A 24592-nucleotide genomic window follows, 5' to 3' on the forward strand; every position below is an offset into this window, starting at 1 on the left:
CCTATTTATCTACTTGCACTTAAGGGTGCTTTCGAACTGCTAGGTGGGCAGGAGCTGGGACCGAACAACGGGAGCTCACCCCGCCGCGGGGATTTGAACCGCCGACCATGCGATCAGCAAGTCCTAGGCGCTGAGGTTTTACCCACAGCGCCACCCGCGTCCCTCGAGCCACCCGCGTCCCTCGAGGTTCATAGCAGGGGCAAATCAGAATAAGGGCCACTAACTGACGGCTGATTCAGGACTTTAAATTGCACTCTTATATCAAATTTCCTTTTCTGCGTATACTGTAATGTTTTACTGTTGCTATGGCCATTGGCTAATGCAAATAAAGTTTTACTTATCTTTTGGGGCGCTGCTACGGGACACCCTTTGGTGTCTCTGCAGGGGAAGAACCAGCAGGGCTACGAAAAAGGATGAAGAGGCAGACACCCCTGGATATATAACGCAGTGCCACCTTGTGTCAGGAATGGTGAGCTGCAACTTAGCAGGGATGCCGTTGACGGGTTCATGATGCCCAGCAAGGAGAGAAGTTTTTCTCCCCTTCTCGTAGCACTTGGACTGTGGACAAGTTGAATGCTGGAGGTTTAAGGGCAGATAAAAGAAAGGACTTATCCATGCGTGCAGCACATTGCTCAACTGTGGAACTCACTGCCGCAGGACACACTGATGGCCACCAATTTGGATGGCTTTAAATGAGGGATTGGACTAATAATAATAATAATAATAATAATAATAATAATAATATAATTATTTATACCCCGCCCATCTGGCTGGATTTCCCCAGCCACTCTGGGCGGCTTCCAACACAATATTAAAATACAGCAATGCATCAAACATTAAAAGCTTCCTTAAACAGGGCTGCCTTCAGATGTCTTCTAAAAGTCTGGTAATTGTTGTTCTCTTTGACATCTGGTGGGAGGGCATTCCACAGGGCGGGCACCACCACAGAGAAGGCCCTCTGCCTGGTTCCCTGTAACTTGGCTTCTCGCAGGGAGGAAACCACCAGAAGGCCCTCAGCACTGGACCTCGGTGTCCGGGTAGAACGATGGGGGTGGAGACGCTCCTTCAGATATACTGGACCGAGGCTGTTTAGGGCTTTAAAGGTCAGCACCAACACTTTGAATTGTGCTCGGAAACGTACTGGGAGCCAATGTAGGTCTTTCAAGACCAGTGTTATGTGGTCTTGGTGGCCGCTCCCAGTCACCAGTCTAGCTGCATGGAGGAAAAGGCTATGCTCTATACCTCCAACAACGCCTCTGAATATCCATAGCTGGAAACCGCAGGAGGGAAGAGTGTTCTTGTGTTTGGGTCCTGTTTGCAGGGTTTCCCATTGGGACATCTAGTTGGCCACTGAGAGAACAGGATGCTGGACTAGATGGGCCATTGGCTGGATCCAGCAGGCTCCTCTTACAAACTTATGTAAGTTTTGGTCAACTCTGTGAGCCTGCGTGCCAGTGATGGGCTTGGCCAGAGGCAAAAGGAGTTAGAGCGATGAGGACAAATTTTTGCCTTTGTGTAATAGGCTGGCTTAACAACAACAAAACGAAATACCTTTTTCAGTCTGCTTCGAAAATGACAGTGACCAGGAAGTGGTGTTGGTTTTTTTTTTGCTTAAATCCTTTTGCAATGATGATGATGATAATAATAATAATAATAATAATAATAATAATAATAATAATAATACATTATTGCATTATGAAAGGGGATCTCTGAGATTTGAAATAGCTGGAACACAGGGTTTGTAACTCTGTTGTGCCTGGATCTTATTTGCATTTACCTGTTGGGCTTTCTGAGTTCTTTTTGATTTTTGATTTAAAAAAAAAATCTTTGTAAAAGAAAAGGAAAGAAAGAAAGAAAGAAAGAAAGAAGCCTGTGAAGAAAGTGGTGTGGTAAACTTGAGCAAAATTACCAAGAATGAAATATATGCTTCCATTTCCATGGGAAATAAAATAAGTGTGTGGTGTATTATTGACTCTTAATTTCAGGGTAACGGGTTTGAGTCTCACATTGGGCAAAAGATTCCCGAATTGCAGGGACTTGGACTAATCCTTCCAACCCTACAATTCTATAGTTCCATGACTCTCCTCATAACCACTTTGGGGTCTGCCCCCACTCCTTACTAGCCATGGTGGCCAGATTCTGCCCCCACTGTCAGTGGCAATATACCTTTGTGTACCACTTTTATTTATTTATGGAAAACATTGGAAATAAATACCATATTTTTCACTCTATAAGACGCACCAGACCATAAGATGCACCTAGTTTTTGGAGGAGGAAAACAAGAAAAAATATATTCTGAATCTCAGAAGCCAGAACAGGAGGGATCGCTGTGCAGCGAAAGCAGCGATCCCTCTTGCTGTTCTGGCTTCTGGGATAGCTGTGCAGCCTGCATTCACTCCATAAGATGCACACACATTTCCCCTTACTTTTTAGGAGGGAAAAAGTGAGTCTTATAGAGCAAAAAATACGGTAAATAAATGGTGGCGACACCCGCAGGTGTGATTCATTGGAGGCCAGGCCGCGAACTGCTAGAGGGTGTGAAAGGGAGCATGGTGGGGAGAGGAGGGGGTGACATGCTTAGGGGGTGGGCGAAATCTCCTGACAGACAGCTGCCTTGACTCCGCCTACCTCCTGTCTCTTCCCAACCCTTTCTGTTTTCCAGAGCAAACTGGTGAAGTACTTCAGCCGCCAGCTCTCGTGCAAGAGGAAAGTGGCCCTTCAGGAACGCAATGCCAAGCTCGAGGGCTTCCCGCAGCTCCTGCACTGGTTCCGCATCGTCAACATCCGCAAGGAGGTCATGGAGGTAAGCTGCGCACGGGGTCTCAGAGGGGTTGGCCCCTGCCTCTTCCCAGGCCTCCCTCTTCCAGCTTCTTTTTTTTTATAAATAATATTTATTACTTTTCCAACAATTTAAACACTACAAAAAAAAGAACAATACAGAAAAAAGAACAATACAATACAATACAATACAAAAACACTACATAACACTGACACATTAAACTAACAAAACAAAACAAAAACAGTTTAAAACACATCAAACAATTTCAATATCTTATCTTTGATTCACTTCTTTCAACGACCTCCTCAAACCTCCCTTTTTGTATTCCACTTCTATTAATTGTTTCAGCAATTCCTTTCCATCTTCCTCTGTTTTCTATCCTATAATTATATTAACATATTCTAACCTTATTTTTTCCTTTAATACTCTATTAATCTATTTATACTTAATTCCTTATAACATTTCTACTAAAGCCATATAACTTCATTCCCACCTTTTTCTAACATTCATTAATTTTACAGTATTTCTGTAAATAATCTTTAAACCTTTTCCAGTCTTCTTCCACCAACTCTTCTCCCTGGTCTCGGATTCTGCCAGTCATTTCCGCCAGTTCCATATAGTCCATCAACTTCATCTGCCATTCTTCCCAGGTGGATAAGTCTTGTGTCTTCCAATACTTCGCGATGAGTATTCTTGCTGCTGTTGTTGCATACATGAAAAAAGTTCTATCCTTCTTTGACACCAATTGGCCGACCATGCCCAGGAGAAAGGCCTCTGGTTTCTTCAGGAAGGTATATTTGAATACCTTTTTCATTTCATTATAAATCATCTCCCAGAATGTCTTAATCCTTGGGCATGTCCACCAAAGGTGAAAGAATGTACCTTCAGTCTCATTACATTTCCAACATTTATTGTCGGGCAAATGGTAAATTTTTGCAAGCTTGACTGGTGTCATGTACCACCTATAAATCATTTTCATTAAATTTTCTCTTAAGGCATTACATGCCGTGAATTTCATACCTGTGGTCCATAACTGTTCCCAGTCAGCCATCATTATGTTATGTCCAATGTCTTGTGCCCATTTGATCATAGCTGATTTCACCGTTTCATCCTGAGTGTTCCATTTCAACAGCAAGTTATACATTCTTGACAAATTCTTGATTTTTGAATCTAACAATTCTGTTTCCAATTTTGATTTTTCCACCTGGAAACCAACTTTTTTGTCCAAATTGTATGCCTCCATTATTTGATAATAATGGAGCCAATCTCGCACTCTGTTTTTCAATTTTTCAAAGCTCTGCAGTTTTATTCTGTCTCCATCTTGTTCCAGAATTTCCCAATATTTCGGCCATTTGGCTTCCATATTGAGTTTTTTCTGTGCCTTCGCTTCCATTGGTGACAACCATCTTGGGGTTTTCTTTTCTAACAAATCCTTATATCTTATCCAAACATTAAACAATGCTTTTCTAACAATATGATTTTTAAACGCTTTATGTGCTTTTACCTTGTCGTACCACAAATATGCATGCCAGCCAAATGCATTATTGAAACCTTCTATTTTTTAAAAAAATAATATTTATTGCTTTTCCAACAATTTAAACAAAACAAAATCGACAATACAATACAATACAAAAACACTACATAATATAAGAACACTACATAACACTAACACATTAAACTAACAGAGCAAAATAAAAACAATTTGAAACACACCAAACAATTTCAATATCTTATCTTTCATTCACTTATTTCAGCGACCTCCTCATACCTCCCTTTTTGTATTCCACTTCTATTAATTGTTTCAGCAATTCCTTTCCATCTTCCTCTGTTTTCTATCCTATAATTATCTTAACATTTCTTAACCTTATTTTTTCCTTTAATACTCTAATAATCTAATTATACTTAGTTCCTTATCACATTTCTACTAAAGCCATATAACTTCATTTCCACTTTTTTCTAACATTCATTAATTTTACAGTATTTCTGTAAATAGTCTTTAAACTTTTTCCAGTCTTCTTCCAACGACTCTTCTCCCTGGTCTCGGATTCTGCCAGTCATTTCCGCCAGTTCCATATAGTCCATCAAGCATTATTGAAACCTTCTAAATCCAACACGGCAGTGTTTTCAAGAAGCAGCCATTCTCTCAGCCAGCAAAAAGCAGCTGATTCATAATAAAGTTTAAGGTCTGGCAGGGCAAATCCACCGCTTTCTTTGGCATCAGTTAATATCTTGAATTTTATTCGAGGCTTCTTGCCCTGCCAAACAAATCTGGAAATATATTTCTGCCACTTCTTGAAACAATCCATCTTATCCAAAATTTGCAATGTTTGAAACAAAAACAACATCCTTGGCAACACATTCATTTTTATCACAGCAATTCCAGCTTCTTGTCCCTCCAGCCCCCCTCCTCCCCTTCCTCTGTTCTGTGTGCCTTTGATGGTGCTCTACGAATCATTCCTTTCTGGAGAAAGTGCAATAAGACGGGGACCAAACTGGGGTCGCTAAGAAGCACAGTGGAAGAATCATGTGCTGTGAGCTCACAGTGCTGAGGTGTTTTAATTAGTTTAGTTAGTTAATTAGGTGATGTAAAGCAGAGGCGGGGGACGCGGGTGGCGCTGTGGGTTACATCACAGAGCCTAGGACTTGCCAATCAGAAGGTTGGCGGTTCGAATCCCTGTGACGGGGTGAGCTCCCATTGCTCGGTCCCTGCTCCTGCCAACCTAGCAGTTCGAAAGCACGTCAAAGTGCAAGGAGATAAATAGGTACCGCTCCGGCGGGAAGGTAAATGGCGTTTCCGTGTGCTGCTCTGGCTCGCCAGAAGCGGCTTAGTCATGCTGGCTACATGACCCGGAAGCTGTATGCCGGCTCCTTCGGCCAATAAAGCGAGGTGAGCGCCGCAACCCCAGAGTCTGTCACGACTGGACCTAATGGTCAGGGGTCCCTTTACCTTTACCTAAAGCAGAGGCAGTTGAAAGCACACTGAGAAACTGAGGTTCTCTGCAAACCTTCACTTCACTTACGTTTCCTGTTTTTTAAAAAAGTTTCTACAGTGGTACCTCGGTTGTCAAACATCTCGGAAGCCGAACCTTTCGGTTTTCGAACGCCAAAAACCCGGAAGTAAATGCTTCTGTTTTCAAATGCGCCTCGGAAGTCGAACCCTTTGCGTCTCAGTTTTTGAACATTTCAGAAATCGAACGGTCTTCCAGAACAGATTACATTTGACAACCAAGGCACCACTGTATTAAATATTGTATTGTGTTACAAAACAGCCAAATAAACAAGGGGAAATACATCTAGCATCTCCCCTTTCGATTCATAGAGTCTTTTCCGCAGTTGCTTTATGAGACGCTATTGTCAATAGACATCATGTGGTTGGAGGGGAAAGAGAGGGAGATGCGGGGGGTAAACAATGGGTGCACATGGAGATAGATAAAATCAGAAACATCTTCACTACCTGTTCCTCCTAAACAAACTAAGGAAAATTCCCGCAACACTGAACAGGTCCACACAGTCCATGCTTAAAGCATGGAAGGAAGAAATAGGAACACGGACCCCAACCGCATCCCATCACCCTTATGCCATCATTCAGCCTAAAGCATCCATATAAAAAAGGCCCGGCAGGCTAAAAGTCTATCATATTGCCGACTTTTACACTTCACGTCTTCTTTTTCTTTTTGTAACACAAAATCTTCATTCGGGCTAAAATTCATGATGTGGTATGTGGTTACAAAGAACCATTCCCAGGATTGCCGTATTTTGAATTACTCTAACACAGGCATAGGCAAACTCAGCCCTCCAGATGTTTTGGGACTACAACTCCCATCATCCCTAGCTAACAGGACCAGTGGTCAGGGATGATGGGAATTGTAGTCCCAAAACATCTGGAGGGCCGAGTTTCCCTATGCCTGCTTTAACAGTAGTTTGATCTCCAGTAATGAGTACATGATCATGTTTAAATCCATGCAAATAACGTATTTCACTGCCAGATCTCCACAGGCTGGTCCTTTTTGAAAGGCACGAAAGGAGGCCAAGATATGGTCAGTTGGCAAGCCCTGACTCTTTTCCAAACTACAATTTCTGCTGACTCTCCCAGGAAGCAGTTTTTGAGATATGAATATACAATGACTCAGCAGAACCCACCTATGGCAGCATCATCATCTACTCAGCCAATCACCTTTCTTCTCTCTGTCCCCTTACAATTTGAAGCTTGCTCGACAGATGACAACCGGCCATTGATTACTGGTGCTTGAGTGTACTAGTACTGTATCCACTTTATCAAAATGATTGTCGGTTTTATTACTTTTATATATTCTCTGATCAAATCCCTCTTTTAAGGTAAGAGACGAATAAAAGGAAGCACTCCCGAATATAAGCCGCACTCTCCTTCCAATTTCAGACCCTGAAAAGTTAAAAGTGCGGTCACACTTCTTTGGTGCACTGTCTCCACTGGTCCACAAGAGGGCAGCATTGCTCAAATCTGTGAGTCTTTTTCCACGAGGAAAAACAACTTTGGCTTCCTAAAAGGAGCTCAACAACTTTGAAAATGGGTAGATCACTGCCAGTTTTTTTTAATACAGTGAGTAGATCGCAGACTCTTGGAAGTTAAACGCCCCTGATCTAGCTCATATGCATAGGCTTAGCTGGCAGCGCCTGACTAAAACACCTCCTTTTTTTTAGCATTAAAGGGAGCAAAATGAGAAATAGGATTGGGTTTTTCTTTTTATGTTGGGTCAGTTTCTCAGTGGAAAATCTGAAAAGCGACATAGGACCATAGGAAGCTGCCTTAGCCAGGCCCTTGGTCCATCTAGCTCAATACAGGCAACTCTGACTGGCAGCAGCGGTTCTCCAGGGTTTGGGGCAAGGGACATTCCTAGCCCTAACGGAAGACGCTGAGAGTTGAAAGGGACCTTCTGTGAGCAAGGTAGATGCTCTACCCTTGAAAGTATCCAGCAATATCAAGTTATAGGAAAACTGGTGCTATTAACAGTAATCCTTCTAGTTGGTTAATTGGTTCAGCAACTTCCATGCACATCATCATCATCATCATCATCATCATCATCATCATCATAATAATAATTTATTATTTATACCCCGCCCATCTGGCTGGACTTCCCCAGTCACTCTGGGCGGCTTCCAAAAAAATATATTAAAATACTGTAATACATCAAACATTAAAAGCTTCCCTAAACAGGGCTGCCTTCAGATGTCTTCTAAAAGTCTGGTAGTTGTTGTTCTCTTTGACATCTGGTGGGAGGTTGTTCCACAGGGAAGGCGCCACTACCGAGAAGGCCCTCTGCCTGGTTCCCTGTAACTTGGCTTCTCACAGTGAGGGAACGGCCAGAAGGCCCTCGGTGCTGGACCTCAGTGTCCGGGTAGAACGATGGGGGTGGAGACGCTCCTTCAGGTATACTGGGCCGAGGCCGTTTAGGGCTTTAAAGGTCAGCACCAACACTTTGAATTGTGCTCGGAAACGTACTGGGAGCCAATATATGGTCTCGGCGGCCCTCCCAGTCACCAGTCTAGCTGCCGCAAGACTGGCTTGCGTAATCACATGACGTGTGATGCTAATTATTTTCCCCAAGAGTTAAATGATAAGTAATCAGAGGCAGCTACAGGAGAGCTATGGGATTCAGGGGAGGGTCAGATGCCTTGTCAATCCCAGCAGGAATATAAGAGGACGACCCGGCCTGCCCAGGCTGCCTTTTCCCTGTGATAAGCAAATCTTGAAACTATAAACCGCTTCTGATAATACCCAGGAAACACAGCTCAGCAGAAGAGCATCTGTTTGCATGCAGAGGTTCCCAGGTTCAGACCCTGAAGGCATCTCCTGCTAGGGCTGACAAAGAGACCCTTGTCTGTAACTTTGCTGCCAGTCTGTGCGGACAGACCTGAACTCGATGGACCAACGGTGGCCCTCCAGGCATTTTCATCTGGCCCTTGGGACTCTGCCCAGGTCCTGCCCCTCTTTAGCCCTGCTTTATCTTGTCTTCTAGGGTCGGGCAGTCCAACCTCTCTGACCAAGCAGGCTGCAAGAGTCCTTCGACACAGATAGTATTGTTTCTTTTTTTCAATCTCACTCACTTCTTTCTTTCTCCCCCCCACATTTATCTTTTTATAGATGAAATTTTCTTAATAAAATATTATCATTAATAGTAAAAACAATAACACAGAGACCCCAGGGGCTGCACACTGAATTTTAATTTCCGTATTGTAATATCAAACCTGCTTGCGATATAGTTAATATTATTTAATATGCACAGTTAATGGCTCAAATGTCTCCTTGAACTGCAATGGGGCCTCTTAGAATTATAGAATTGTAGAGTTGGTAGGGTCATTTAGTTCAACCCTCTATAATTTAGGAATCTCAACTGGACCATACATTACAGGTGGCCATCCAATCTCTGCTTAAACCCTCCAAAGAAGGAGAGTCCACCACCTCCTGAGGGAGACCTTTCCGCTGTCGAACAGATCTTACTGTCAGAAAGTTCTTCCTGATGTTTAGTCGGAATCTCCTTTGCGTTTAGTTGGAATCTTTGCATTGTTCTGTATAATTGCGGTTTCAACGAAAGATCTTTTGTTCAGTTCAAATCTCTCTCTCTCTCTTTAAAAAACATTTATTCAAAAGTTACAATGCAGTACATTTTCAATCAATATATCCGCTCCACAGTTCAAATATCTGAAACCACCATTCTGCCTGAGCCCCACAAGAGCCCCATAGGTTGAGGTTACGCTTATTTCGCAGGAGAGCTGTTTGCGATGTCACCAGGCAATCTTTGCTACCCAGAGAAAACTCCCAGTTGCCCTTGGCAACAGTACAAGTGACTGAACGGCTCGATGTCACATTCAGAAATGCAACTCGTTAATACCTTCTTGGCTTCTTGCTTTTTTGAAAAAGTCTCTCGGAGAGCCCAGTACCTGGGAGCGATCTTGCCCACCCCCACAGCGCCTTAAATTGCCCCGAGGTGCCGAGGCGCACCGACCATTTCCATGGGATTGCTGGCCCTTGGCTATTTCTAGGAATAGAAACTTCATAAATATTGAATCTGTTACTTACCTTGGCTCCATCTGCAGCACACGTTTAAAGCGGCGTTGTACCCCTGAAAGCAGCCCTGGGTTCCCTCAGAGAATCCCGGGAGCTGTAGTTTGTTACAGGTGCTGAGAGCTGTTAGGAGACTCCCCACACCCTGTTCCCTTCACGGAGCTACAGTTCCCAGAATGGTTTAATAATCTCTCCCTCTTCCAGGGAGCTCTGGGAATTGTAGCTCTTGCGAGGGGAACAGAGATCTCCTAGCAGCTCTCAGCACCCTTAGCAAACTACAGTTCCCAGAATCCTTGGGAGGAAGCCAAGACTATTTAAAATGGTACGACACTGCTTTAAATGTGTAGCGCAGATGAAAACATTTTAAGATCCATAGAGAAAAGCAGCGTGTTTATACTCTCCAACATTTCTCCAGTAAAAACAGTGACATCCTATATAATAATAATAATAATAATAATAATAATAATAATAATAATAATATAGTCAAACCTTGGATCACAAACGCCTTTGTTTTCGAGTGTTTCGGCTCCCGAATGCCAAAAAATCTGGAAGTAAATGCTCCAGGTTCTGAACGTTTTTTGGAAGCTGAACGTCTGACACGGCTTCCGCTTGAGTGCAGGAAGCTCCTGCAACCAATCGGAAGCCGTGCCTCAGTTGTTGAACATTTCAGAAGCTGAACGGACTTCCAGAATGGATTATGTTCGACAACTGAGGTTTGACTGTAATAATAATAATAGTAATAATTTTATTATTTATACCCTGCCCAGCTAACTGGGTTGCCCCAGCCACTCTGGGCGGCTTCCAACATATATAAAAACATAATAGAACATTAAAAAACTTCCCTGTAGAGGGCTGCCTTCAGATGTCTTCTAAAGGTTGTTATCTCCTTAGCTTGCAGGTCTCAACTCCGTACCCTCCAACATTTCTCCGATGAAAATAGAGACATTCTAAGGAAAAGCGGGACATTCCGAGATCAAATCAGAAGCTGGGATGGCTTCTGTAATTCTGGGACTGTCCCTGAAAAACAGGGGCACTTGGAGGGTCTGTTATACTCACTAACGAAGATTTAATGACAAAACATAAGAATTTACTTTTTCGTTTATTTTGTATTTGAGGTGGCGGGTGATGTAAATGTATGATTTTCTTTTGTTTGTTTTTTGTTGATGTGTAAAATAAAGCATAAACTCAAAAAAGAAAAAAAGAAAAGAAAAAAGAAAGAACCAGCAGCAAGGCTCTTCCCAGTTATTTGTTTATTTATTTATTTGCAAAGATGTCTAGACTGCTAGTGTTAAGAGAGAGAGAGAAAAAAACAACAGTGGTGAACATCTTAAAAATCAATAATACAATTGCATTCATAAGCACGTCTTAAATCAAATCAATAGACCAATATATATAACTGGATCACCCCTTAAGGAAAGCCTTGTGTTAGTAGTAGCAGTCACTGGGAGCAGGTGCCTCTTGGAGCTGGTAGGGTGCAAGGCATGGAGACCAACGGTAAAGGTAAAGGTAAAGGTAAAGGTAAGGGGACCCCTGACCATTAGGTCCAGTCGTGGCCGACTCTGGAGTTGCGGTGCTCATCTCGCTTTACTGGCCGAGGGAGCTGGCGTACAGCTTCCGGGTCATGTGGCCAGCATGACTATGCCGCTTCTGGCGAACCAGAGCAGCGCACGGAAACGCCGTTTACCTTCCCGCTGGAGCAGTACCTATTTATCTACTTGCACTTTGACATGCTTTCGAACTGCTAGGTTGGCAGGAGCAGGGACCGAGCAACGGGAGCTCACCCCTTTGCGGGGATTCAAACCACCGACCTTCTGATCGGCAAGTCCTAGGTGTTATGTACTGAAGTTCTCACCCTGGGCCAGCAGGGGGATACTGTAGATAGTTATGCAAATAAGGGGTTGAAAGTGACGTTCAGTGATTGGATAGTTTTAGCAAGTTGTTACAGTAACGTTGTACTGGAGCTCTATATAAGCAGGCTGACTGAACCCTTCAGTTCAGTTCTGTCCTGGCCTGTGAATAAACAAGAGATGTTTGAAGAATTGCTGTGTCATCTGATATATTCACCCACAACTTAACACTAGGCTCTGTGGTTTAGACCACAGCGCCACCCACGTCCCTTAGACCAACAGTAGGTGGCGCAAAAGACAAAGGCCAATTTAATTCCAGTTTTGATCCCATCCTCCCTGCTGGGGTAGCACTGAGATGGAGTGGGGAGTGGGGAGGAAGCTGTCAGGCAAGGTCCCTGCCCTGGATGTTCTGTAAAGAAGAAGTCAGGCAGGCAGGTAGGTAGGGACTGGCTAAGGGCAGGACGAACTTGATGGGGCAGTGCCCTGTTTGCCCTGGGTTGTATCCAATATTACCATTTAATTTTTGCCTGGTTTTGTGCCTACAAAACAAAAACAAAAGATTAAAAAATGTAAACCAAAAAGCAACACAGCCTGGAAGGACAGAAGTCCAAAAATACAGTGTGGTTCTAAAGGGATAATAAAGTATTAACTCATTCAAAGGTTCCCTTTACTAATAACAAAGGTATGTAAAAATGAGAGTTTTCTCCACCTGTGAGTTCCACAGGATTGATAATAGAGGTTCTATAAAGCCTTAGAAGAGCCAGACATTTGCTTATGCCGGTGACACAAAGCACCTGTCTGCCTCAATATTCATATAAGAAATTGCACCCAAAATTTGTCCTCCTCTCAGCAAACCCCTTGGAATGAAGGAACCTGATTCAAACAGGACCATTAATCCCAGGAGGTCTTTATTGAGTAGGATTTATTTGGCTGCAACCCTTTACATTTCAGGAGGATGCGATTGAGTTGTTGATCTCTGGCAGATTCGCTTGGCCTGATGAGACTCCCTTCCTTCTTCTTATGACACTTGCCTTCCTCCTTCCTCCCTCTAGGAAATAACTCCTGGCCAGTTGAACCTGGAGGACCTTCTGGAGATGACGGACGAGCAGGTCTGCATGACGGTGAAGAAGTTTGGGGCCAACCAGGAAGAATGCGCAAGGCTCAACGCCTCCCTCTCCTGCCTCCGGAGCGTCCATAAATCAGGTGCGAAGGTGTGCTCTCCCTCCCTCCCTCACTGATGACTGGGTGTCTAACTTTCAGTGGAGAACCTTGGGGCCCTCCCAGTTAGGTTATTAAATAATAATAATAATAATAATAATAATAATAATAATAATAATAAAATAATTTATTTATACCCCGCCCATCTGGCTGGGTTTCCCCAGCCACTCTGGGCGGCTTCCAACCGAATATTAAAAACAATACAGCATCAGACATTAAAAACTTCCCTAAACAGCCTTCAGTCGTCTTTTAAAAGTAAAATAGTTGTTTATTGCCTTGACATCTGCTGGGAGGGGTCCCTTATCCTTTACCTATATCCTAGAACAGCTGACAGGACCCTCCTGTTAGGGGTGCCTGGAAATCTTGCAGCTTGTTGACATTCCTTTACGAATTCTCATCTGCCTCTCTGCTTAACAGTTTCTTCAACAGCCGTAAAAAGAGTGTGCAACAAACTTTGATCGCAGCTGCAAGTCTTGCAAACCTCTCTGTCATTTTGGAAGTGTGTGTGCTGGGGGCAGGGGGAGAGACCTAATTTGATGGCTTCTCAATGCACAGGGAATGGCTGTTGCTCAGCAGCTGAGCAACTCCTTTGCATACAGAAGGTACCAGGTTCAACTCTCGTTGTTTCCAGGCTGGGCTGGATGAGGGCCTGGTCTGATATCTTAGAGAGCCACCACCAGTCAGTGTTGACAGTACAGGGGTACCTCGGGTTACAGACGCTTCAGGTTGCAGACTCCGCTAACCCAGAAATAGTACCTCGGGTTAAGAACTTTGCTTCAGGATGAGAACAGAAATTGTGCGGCGGCGGCAGCGGGAGGCCCCATTAGCTAAAGTGGTACCTCAGGTAAAGAACAGTTTCAGGTTACGAATGGACCTCCAGAACAAATTAAGTTCTTAACCCGAGGTACCACTGTACTGAGCTGAATGGATTAATGGTCATGAGTTGATAAGACAACCTCCTGAGTATGTGTTTTTAACAGTTACTGCAACCCGCCCTGGGACTTAGGGTGAATGGAGGGTAATAGTCATCGCCATCGCCATCACCATCATAATCATCTGTAAAAAAATAAATAAAGTCTGCATGCTTGGCCTCTTGCAAACAGCAGAGGGTGCTGTGGGATAACAGAAGCCACACTGAGACCAGTGTGGCAGTTGGATGTGGCAGGTCTCAAAATTCGCTGCTCTGGCTATAGGCAACCAGCTGTATTAATGGCATCATAGAAGTGGAGAGATGGAAGGGACCCCAAGAGTCATCTAGTCCAACCCCCTGCAGTTCAGGGATGACAGATAAGGAATCCTTGGCAGGTGGCCAGCCTACCTCTCTTTAAAAACCTCCCACGAAGGAGAGACCCACCATTTTCTGAGATATTGCCTGTAAGTTTCCATCATTTGGAGGACCTGCACCCATGCTGAGATTTGGCTGCCCACCACCCGGCCGTGTGATCAGCAACTCTGTGGTTGAGGAGGTCTCGGCTATGGGCCACCATGGCTGTGCTCCACCTCTGCCATCAGAGCAGCATTCTTCTGAATGACAGTTGTTGTGAATGACAGGTGAGCAGAGCGCTGGTGGTCTCAGGACCTGCTTGCGGACATCTGGCTGGCCACTGTGAGAACGGGATGCTGGACTTGATGGGCCAACCTGGAACGGTGTTGCGTTCAACCACCTCCAGTCCGTAGTGATAATCATAATGAACACACAGTGAGAAGGACCATGTGCGGAGGAGGGCAACCAAGATGATCAAATGTCTCGAAACAAAGCCTTATGAGGAATGGTTGAAGGAGCTGGGTATGTTTAGACCAGAAAAGAGGAGATATGAGAGCCATCTTCAAATATTTCAAGGGCTGCCACATGGAAGAGGGAACAAGCTTGTTTTCTCCTGCTCTGGAGGGTAGGACTTGAACCAATGGCTTCAAGTTACAAGAAAGGAGATTAAGACTAAACATACAGAAAAAAACTTTCAGACCGTAGGAGCTGTTTGAATGTGGAACATTCTACCTCAGGAAGTGGTGGACTTTCCTTCCTTGGAGGTTTTGAAGCAGAGGCTGGATGGTCATCTGTCAAGGATGCTTTAGCTGAGATTCCTGCATTGCAGAGGGTTAGACTAGAGGACCCTTTGGGTCCCTTCCAACACTACGATTCTCTTATTCTATGACCTTGGCGTGACCCTAAATCAACTCTCAATGCCTTCCCCTCCTTTGCTTTAAGGCAGAGGAATCTGTCACGGGGGAACGAGGAAGAGCTGGAAGTCTGCCCAGGAAAGTGCTGATTTCACCCTTCAGAGGTGTGGCTGGTTGTTGCGTCCTGGGACAAAGTCCATCACAGTTTTCCATCTTCCCCGCCCAGGGACAAAGCTGGCTTCTGGAGTCTTGATGTTAGAGGAGGAGGAGAAATCCCACCCCCCATCCCAATGTAATTACACCCTCACATGCATTTGCCTCTCCCTCCACTGGTTTTTCTTCCTGGCTTCCTCCAGGCATGACATTAAATTTGCCACTCTTAACACACACGCATAAAGGCGACACTGGATCCTGTTCTGCCTTTCTGCCAATGACACACTCCCTTGGAATCTAGCTACTGCCAGGTCACAGGATTGATTCCAGAGGCGGGGACCCTTTTCCTGTCCGAGGGCCACACTTCCTTCTGGGTAGCCTTCTGAGGGCCAAATGCATTCCTTGGAGGCCAGATCTGCTGCCTCTGTGGATCCTGAGGCAGTCCCCTCACCTTGCCTCATGGGTGGGCCAGCTCTGGGCTCCATGACGTCAGGGACGGGTGGGAGGGGGACTCAGCCTTTTTTTGCATCCAACTTGTCCCCAGGTGTCTTTTTTGGGGGAGAAAGGTACAGTCGTACCTCGGGTTACAGACGCTTCAGGTTATAGACGCTACTAACCCAGAAATAGTACCTCGGGTTAAGAACTTTGCTTCAGGATGAGAACAGAACTCATGTGGCCACAGTGGGAGGCCCCATTAGCTAAAGTGGTACCTCAGGTTAAGAACAGTTTCAGGTTAAGAACGGACCTCCAGAATAAATTAAGTTCTTAACCCGAGGTACCACTGTACAGTGGTACCTCTGGTTACATACACTTCAGGTTACAGATGCTTCAGGTTACATACGCTTCAGGTTACAGACTCCGCTAACCCAGAAATATTACCTTGGGTTAAGAACTTTGATTTAGGATGAGAACAGATATTGTGCTCCGGCGGCGCGGCAGCAGCGGGAGGCCCCATTAGCTAAAGTGGTGCTTCAGGTTAAGAACAGTTTCAGGTTAAGAACAGACCTCTGGAACTAATTAAGTACGTAACCAGAGGTACCACTGTACTAACTTTCTGCTCAGGCTCCAGAGTCTGCCACATTCTGAGGCCGTTGAACAGCTACAACTCTCGGAAATGCTTCGCCTGCGCTTTCAGTTGCTGCACCACAGTGCTTTTCATGGCTAAGGCCTCTTCGCTGTGCTCTGCACCAAGAAACGACAGGCGAGCAGTTACTCTCACGCTGCACGGAGTGTCATGATGCCCTATATTTCCGTCCCCCCTTCCCCCGCTCTCTGCTCGCACGTTACTCCTGTAGAGATATGTCCTAGGAAATTGGACCGCTCTAATGAATGACTCATTAACCGACATTGACATTGTACCTTATCCTAATTTATTAATATCAATCTCGACCCTTCCATCTCGTCTGCTGCTGACTCAAAGGTGCTTTAAAGGGACAGAAGCTGTTTCTTTAGACTGCGCTCGGAGAGCAGAGAAGGCTTCCCAGAACTTTCCACTGACTTCCAGGAGCGCCGTGCCTTCCAGGGGACAGCCAGCCGCTTCCCTGAGGCCTAGAAATCTGGTCGTTGAAAAGAACCTGACAGTTCTAACAGAGCTTGGCTGCAGGGCCCGTGCCTGGATGTGGGAGGTCCCCCATTCAATGTACACAAAAGAACCTTCCTGCTGAATCAGACCATGGGCCCTCTAGCCCGGACATCCTGTTCTCACAGTGGCTGAACAGCTTCTTATGGCAAGCCTGCAAGGAGGACTTGAGTACAACAACACTCTTCACACTTGTAATTCCCAGAAAATTTGGGGGCATCTTCTTCTTCTTTGGCGATCCCTCGTAGCCGAGTAAGATTGTCTTCCACAAACACAGTTTTAACAGTGAGTCCATAAGTGACTGTGGAGGCCAATTCTGGATCCACATGTCCTTCCACAGTGGGGACATAGATTTCGAGGCAGGAGTTGATCATGGTGAGGGTTTGCCAAGCATGCCTTCCTCTTAGCACATTTCTCCCTTTCGTCCTGAGTTCGAGTGTCTTCAAAGCCTTTGGTAAAGGCTGTTCTCCAATTGGAGCGCTCCCAAGCCAGTGTTTCCCAGTTGTTGGTGTTTATACTACATTTTTTTAGATTTGCCCTGAGAGAGTCTTCTAACCTCTTTTGTTGACCACCAGCATTATGCTTTCCATTTTTAAGTTCGGAATAGAGCAGTTGTTTTGGAAGACGAGAATCAGGCATCTGCCCAACATGACCAGTCCAACGAAGCTGATGTTGAAGAATCATTGCTTTGACACTGCTGATCTTTGCTTCTTCCAGTTCACTGGCATTAGTTCGCCTGTGTATATACAACCTCTGACAGTGGAGGCAGAACATAGTTGCTGATAGCCTTATTCTCCATCAGTAAAAGTATAATAACATAAGAACAGCCTTGCAGGATCAGGCCAATGGCCCATCGGGTCCAGCATCCTGTTCTCATGGAAGCCAACGAGATGCCCATGGAAAATTTGCAAGCAGGACTTTGGCACAAGATCTATCTCCCCTCCTGGGGTTTCCAGCAAGTGGTATTCAGGAATATTGCCTCTGGCCGACCATTGAGGCAGAGCACAGCAATCATGGCTAGTTTTGGACTGGCTGGGTGTTTTTAACCTCTCCCTTATTAACTGGCTTCTATTAAGTATGTTTGGGATGCGGGTGGCACTGTGGGTTAAACCACAGAGCCTAGGACTTGCCGATCAGAAGGTCGGCAGCTCGAATCCCCGTGACAGGGTGAGCTCCCGTTGCTCAGTCCCTGCTCCTGCCAACCTAGCAGTTTGAAAGCACGTCAAAGTGCAAGTAGATAAATAGGTAGCGAAGGTAAACGGCATTTCCGTGCGCTGCTCTGGTTCACCAGAAGCGGCTTAGTCATGCTGGCCACATGACCCGGAAACTGTACGCTGGCTCCCTTGGCCAATAAAGCGAGATGAGCACCGCAACCCCAGAGTCGGTCACGACTGGACCTCATGGTCAGGGGTCCCTTTACCTTTACCTATTAAGTATGTTCACTGTGATCTCATATGTTGCCCTGAGAGAAAGCTCTTGCCCTTAAAGGCAGACTATAAAATATTTTAAATAAAAATAAAAGAAAAGCTTCTTTTTTAAAGGGAAGGCAGGGACATGAAAGCCAAAAAACCCCTATTGAGAAATTCCAGTTTGGCTCTTGAATTTTCCCCAGCCACAAAATAACTGCAGCTTGAACGCCGATAAAACCAGCACCTTTCTGCAGCGGGAAGTTTAGCAGGCATCTGTGTAACTTTGGCATTTCTTGTGTAGAGAAAACCCGATCTTCTGGAGAGGTCCTTGGAAGTGCAGAAGGGCCATTAATGCAGAGGATTTTTTTTGCATTTTATTTGTTTTAAAAGGAAAAAAAAGTGTGGGGGGAAGGGGGCGGGTTGCTCAGGCTTCTCTTTGGCTAATTAAATAAACCTCGCCTGTGATGATGGACAGGTGAGACGAAGAGATGGACAGCCGGCTGGGAGATAAATGAAGAGTGAGGCTGTATTGACTCCGCATCACGACCAGAGCCTCCGCGGTTCCGTGTCGCAGATAAAAGGTCACCCGTGTCGCCACGCCGTCACTTCTTCAGAACGGGCGTCTGACGGATGTGCTTTCCACGCCTGCCCTGGTGACAGATGTCTGGGGGCTCGGAGAGAGGATGGCTGTCAGCTGATTTCCCTCTGCCTTTCCCCCTTATGGTCTCATCTAGCTTCTTCTGCTGCCCCCCTCCAGGGGTGTGTGCAGATTTCTGCAGCCAAAAAAGGCTCTGTCCTGTCCTCGGTCCGTTGGCGTGTGTCTGTGTGTGTTTTCATCCTGCTCTGCTGCCATTATCTGCACTCGGTCAATCACTTCGATCCGAGAGGCTGTTGCTACTGAAGCCTGCAGCATGCTGAACTGCTGACAGAGTGTTTGGGGTGGCATTGCAAGTAGGGTAACCTTTCAGGTTGCATCGCCATGGGGGCACCAGGTGCCTCGTAAGCATTGTTATCGATGGTGAATATTAATCACAGGGGAGCCATATTGCAATAAGTGCACCGGGCCATTAATCAGCTGCTGGCTCGTGAATGCAGTTGCCAGAGTCCCAGCAATGGGGGTGAGAAGAGGAACGATCCATTATCGCCCCAGACGAAGGAGGTGGGGGTGAGGAAGGAGATGGATGGGCTTCCATTTGTCATTTTTGTGTGATGGCTAATGCCTCTTCATTAAGATGTATAGGACCGCCCTCCTAAAGCATTGCAGAATGGAGAATGGGCTGAAGGCTAATCCTGATCTGCAGGGCATTGGCACTCCACCCGTCTTCCATTTTGAATATATTCACTAGCTCTGACTTTGCAGTCTAGATTGGGACCACCACCTTGCACAGGCATCCACAAGATTCCAAAGTGCTTTTTCTCTACCCAACAATAAAGCTCAGCGCTTGAATACATTGAAGCGTTCCATACACACCATCTTCCTGCTTTTACAACAACCTTGTGAGGTAGGCTGGGCTGGGAGAGTGGCTTGCTTTGAGGCAGCAGCGAGGAACTTGTAGCCCTCTGTATGTTATTGGGACTACAACTCCCATCAGCCCTGATCACTGGGCTCTCCTGACTGGGTCTGATGGAAGCTGGAGTTCAGCAGCTTCAGAATGCTCACCTAGTGAACTCATGGCACCGGTGTGGTTTGAACCTGGAGCTTAGTGCAATCTCTCAGCTACTGGGCTGCATCGGTGCTCTTGCAACACAACTGCAGCACGTTGTCAAAGAATCAGGGTCCAAGGGATCTGTGTAGGCCAGCAAAAGGAAGCAGAGCCTCTACGTCCAATGTCAATCCAATGCTTTCCCTCTAAGAGGGTTCGGCAACTTTCAGCAGCCTGGGTCCCTTCAGAGCTGCAGGTTTGGCTCCAGGTTTTAGAGGAGAGAGGGAGAGTCAGATCTTTGGTTCTTCTGGCTAGTATTTTCAGACAGGGGGTCCCTCCCTGAACGGCCTGAAGATGCACCTGGGACCTTCTGCATTTGAAACAGAGGCTCTTTCATTGAGCTGCAGCCCTTCCCCACTCAAAGCAGTTGGCCATTTAAAACAGCGGCTTACAGTCTAATGCAGGGGTGCCCAAACGTCTTTCAAAGAGGGCCAGATTTGATGAAGTGAATGTGTGTGAGGGCTGGAGTTATTGGTCTCGCTTTATTGGCCAAGGGAGCCGGCGTACAGTTTTTCTGGGTCATGTGGCCAGCATGACTAAGTCGCTTTTGGTGAACCGGAGCAGCGCACGGAAACGCCGTTTACCTTCCCGCCGGAGTGGTACTTATTTATCTACTTGCACTTTGATGTTCTTTCTAACTGCTAGTTGGCAGGAGCTGGGACTGAGCAATGGGAGCTCACCCAATTGTGGGGATTCGAACTGCTGACCTTCTGATTGGCAAATCCTTGGTTCTGTGGTTTAACCCACAGCACCACCCGCGTCCCTCAGGGCTAGAGTTGTTGAGCTTTAAATCATCAACCGGAGGGCCCCCAAAATGGACTTTGGACATGCCTGGTCTAATGAGACATGATGGAAAAGGAAGTGGAATGGCGGGGGGGGGGGAGAAGGAAAACAGGGTGGTACCAAGGCTTCATTTTGTTCCTAATGGCCAGACAGAACAGCTGTAAGTGGAGGTAGTTCTCGGACCAGGCAACTAGCGTGAGCCAAGCTGGTGGATGGTGCCTTGAAACATCTCCTCCTCCATCCAGACTGATCTATGCCACATTAACACCACACGTTGAAAGAGCACCATACCATTTTAGACAGTTTTCCCTTCCCCCAAAGGATTCTGGGAGCTGTAGTTTGGTGAGGGTGCTGAGAGGGTGCTGTTAGGAAACAGTCCCCTGCCCACCTGGAGGTGCTGGGGAGTGAACCCGGGGCCTTCCTGCCTGCCAGGCAGATGCTCTACTCACCTGAGCTGCGACTCCTCTGCACCTTTCACTCGCATTTGGATGCAGTGCGCCCGTCGCGATGAGCAGCAACCCTTCGTGACATTTTCTGCTTTTCTGTGGCTTAAAATTCCTGGTTGCCGTAGTAACTTTTGCTTTTTCTTGTGGGGGAGGAAAGCTAGAACACACTTGAGGAGCAGTTGCCGTCTCGGAGAAAGCAAAAACGAGGGTTGCTTTCTCACCTCGGAAGACCTAGTGGCGGTCAGCCGAGGGATCTGGGTAAGCCTGCGCGAGGGCCCCAGCGAAACGCAGGGCGAGGGACTTGTGGTCCTGGGTGGTGTGTTTTTTGAGGGATGCCTACCTTGACGTGGTCCCGTTGGGTGCTCCGATACCACTGTGGGTCTCTCTTTGAAGCATTTTTAGGGCCGTTGCAGAAGACTAGGTAGTATGGGGCATGTTATATTCAAAAGAGTCCCTTGGGGAGAACTAGTGAAGCTTGGGAGGAGGCCTGGCAGAAGATCAGCACCACAGACAGCTCACTGGGTGTTCTGGACAGAGCACACAAGGCTGGATGTTGCTCTAGCTAGGACCTGTGGCTCACTGAAGTCTTGAATCAAGGGTGGGGAAGCTCAGGCCAGGGGCCACATGTGGCCCACCAAGCTCCCCCATCTGGCCCTTGGGACTCTCCCGGGGCCACACATCTTCTCACCAGGCAGCATCCCTTCACTGGCCCTCCTTGAGGAACATAGGAAGCTGCCTTATGTTGATTCAGACCCACTGGTCCATCTAGCTCAAAATGCCTTGAGCTCGGCTGGTACAACATGAGACTCTGAGGGTTCTGAGCTCGAGCCCCACAGAAGATTCTTGCATTGCAGGGGGTTGGACCAGATGCCCTCAGTGGTCCCTTCCAACATTACAATTCTATGATTCTATGAAAGGGAGTGGGTCTTGAGGGTTTCAGGCAGGGAGTCTCTCCCAGCCCTACCTGGAGATTGCCAGGGATTGAACCAGAGACCTTCTAGCTGCTAGGCAGATGCTCTGCTACTGAGCTATGACCCTTCTGTGATCTTTTGCTCCCTCCTTGAGTGCTTTTGCCTGGCTGGTATGTGCCCTTGAGCTGTGATAATGCCTGTTGCTTACCTGGATGGAGGGTTGTGTGTGTGGCTGGAACACAGCCTGCTATAGAAAGGGGAGATTTGTATCCATTTCCCGCCATTGGCATGCAGCCTTTGGAAAGTTGCCTTTTATTGAACGTGGTCCTTGAGCTGAAAAAGGATCACCACCGCTGGAGTAGAGGAAATAAAAAGCAAGAGGGCAGAAACAAAGGGATGGGGAGGTAACAAATCTGAGGGCTTTTGAATGTCTGCAAATGATGTGGGTAGATGAAGAAGGGGCTCATCACAGAGAAGTCACAGCCACGAACTGATAGGTCTGCCCATGAGAGGCAGTGTGGTGTAGTGGTTAGTGTGTTGGACTAGGACCTGGGAGAGTAGAGTTCAAATCCCCATTTTGGCCATGGAGCTCACCTTGGGCCACTCAGGGCATCTCAGCTTAACCTCTACCTCACAGGGTTGTTGTGGGGATTAAATGAGGACAGTGTGTATGCTATGGGTAGGCAAACTAAGGCCCGGGGGCTGGATCTGGCCCAATCGCCTTCTAAATCCAGCCCACAGATGGTCCAGGAATCAGTGTGTTTTTACTTGAGTAGAATGTGTCCTTTAATTTAAAATGCATCTCTGGGTTATTTGTGGGACATAGGAATTAATTTACCCCCCCAAATATAGTCTGGCCCCCCACAAGGTCTGGGGGACAGTGGACCGCCCCCCTGCTGGAAAAGTTTGCAGACCCCTATGCCACCTTGAGCTCCTTGGTGGAAAAGGTGGGATATAAATGCAATAAATATATATATAAAATGAAAAAGGGTGCTGAAAAAAAGAGTAGTTTGAGGGGTTAATTCTGCAATGAAGTTTAATTGGCAAGAGAAGGATTTTGCCCAGGAAGCCAGGGAGCATCATAGCCACATCTAGGAATGTAGCTGTGACCAAGTTATGCAAGGCAGTTTGAAAATTTTTGTGCTGGGTGCTTGGGAAAAATATATATAGAACTGACACTTGTGTGCTGTGGGGTTTGATCCAGGTGATTCCTTTTTTGTTTAAAGAGAGAAATGTGTTTTTTTGTGGAACGTTGGGAGCAGATTCCTGGATACTTGCCGCTATCATGACAGCGACCGGATGAAATTAACTAGACCAGAGCCTGCTTGATGTGGTTTAGTCAATTGCAACTTTCCACTGGTTTGTATAGAGCCATAACCCAGTTCAGACCTTCAGAGATCTTGGTGGTGGTGGAATAAAGCATGTCTTGGAAAGGCGCATGTGGATTCCAGTAGCCATAGTGTGATACTTAGTAGGGGCAGGGCAGGCTGAGGGAACAAGCTTATTTATGCTGTTTTCCTGACTCCTCACTGTAGGTGTCTCTCCTAAGCCTTATTCAGGTGTTTGCCTTAAACAGAAGATCAGGGCTGTGCATTCCCACAGGATGCAGCCTCATAGCTTCCTGAGTCGGGCAAAAGATCTGGGTTCCCAATAGTGGGGACGTTTCTAAGCCAAATGCACTAAAAGTTTGTATTCAAGCGCCCCATTCAGCATGGGAAGGTTGGGGGTTAGGTCCCCCCATGCCTCATACATGCTTTATCCCCCCTCCCCCAGTTCATTGAAGGCCTGAATAGGTCACTGGTTTCGTATGAATCAAAGAGAGAATAATAGTTTGTCATGTAAAATATTGGCTATGGTGCATCCACATTAATCTACAGTGCACCAGTCACAGAATCATAGAATGGCAGAGTTGGAAGGTCCCCCAAGGGTCATCTAGTCCAACCCCCTGCAATATAGGAATCACAGTATAATAATAATAATAATAATAATAATAATAATAATAATAATAATAATAAAATAATAAATTTATTATTTAAACCCCGCCCATCTGGCTGAGTTTCCCCAGCCACTCTGGGCGGCTACCAATCGAGTGTTAAAAACAATACAGCATTAAATATTAAAAATTTCCCTAAACAGGGCTGCCTTCAGATGTCTTTTAAAAATAGGATAGCTGCTTATTTCCTTGACATCTGATGGGAGGGCATTCCACAGGGCGGGTGCCACTACCAAGAAGGCCCTCTGCCTGGTTCCCTGTAACTTCGCTTCTCACAGGGAGGGAACTGTCAGAAGACCCTCGGAGCTGGACATCAGTGTCCAGGCTGAACGATGGGGGTGGAGACACTCCTTTGGGTATACAGGACCGAGGCTGTTTAGGGCTTTAAAGGTCAGCACCAATACTTTGAATTGTGCTCGGAAACGTACTGGGGGCCAATGTAGATCTCTCAGGACTGGTGTTATGTGGTCCCCACTCTCAGTCACCAGTCTAACTGCCGCATTCTGGATTAGTTGTAGTTTCCAGGTCACCTTCAAAGGTAGCCCCACACAGAGCGCATTGCAGTAGTGCAAGCGGGAGATAACCAGAGCATGTACCACTCTGGTGAGACAGTC

General features: G+C 46.2%; 2 protein-coding genes across 2 annotated transcripts in view; both read left to right on the plus strand.

The window, feature by feature from the left end:
• Nucleotides 1-24592, plus strand: part of WSB2 (WD repeat and SOCS box containing 2) — a 349668-nt gene that overhangs the window by 61757 nt on the left and 263319 nt on the right. The gene's annotated exons all lie outside the window — the stretch shown is intronic.
• KSR2 (kinase suppressor of ras 2) overlaps nucleotides 1-24592 on the plus strand; it is a gene marked incomplete at its 3' end in the record, with an annotated part of 188233 nt that overhangs the window by 24991 nt on the left and 138650 nt on the right. The window contains exons 2-3 of the mRNA XM_083589988.1: nucleotides 2663-2803; nucleotides 12718-12868. Of these exons, the coding sequence (XP_083446114.1) occupies nucleotides 2663-2803; nucleotides 12718-12868 (292 nt within the window). The remainder of the gene's footprint in view (nucleotides 1-2662; nucleotides 2804-12717; nucleotides 12869-24592) is intronic.

The sequence above is a fragment of the Podarcis filfolensis genome (genome assembly GCF_964270895.1).
Source record: "Podarcis filfolensis genome assembly, chromosome: 16".
In the NCBI taxonomy this organism is placed as follows: domain Eukaryota; kingdom Metazoa; phylum Chordata; class Lepidosauria; order Squamata; family Lacertidae; genus Podarcis; species Podarcis filfolensis.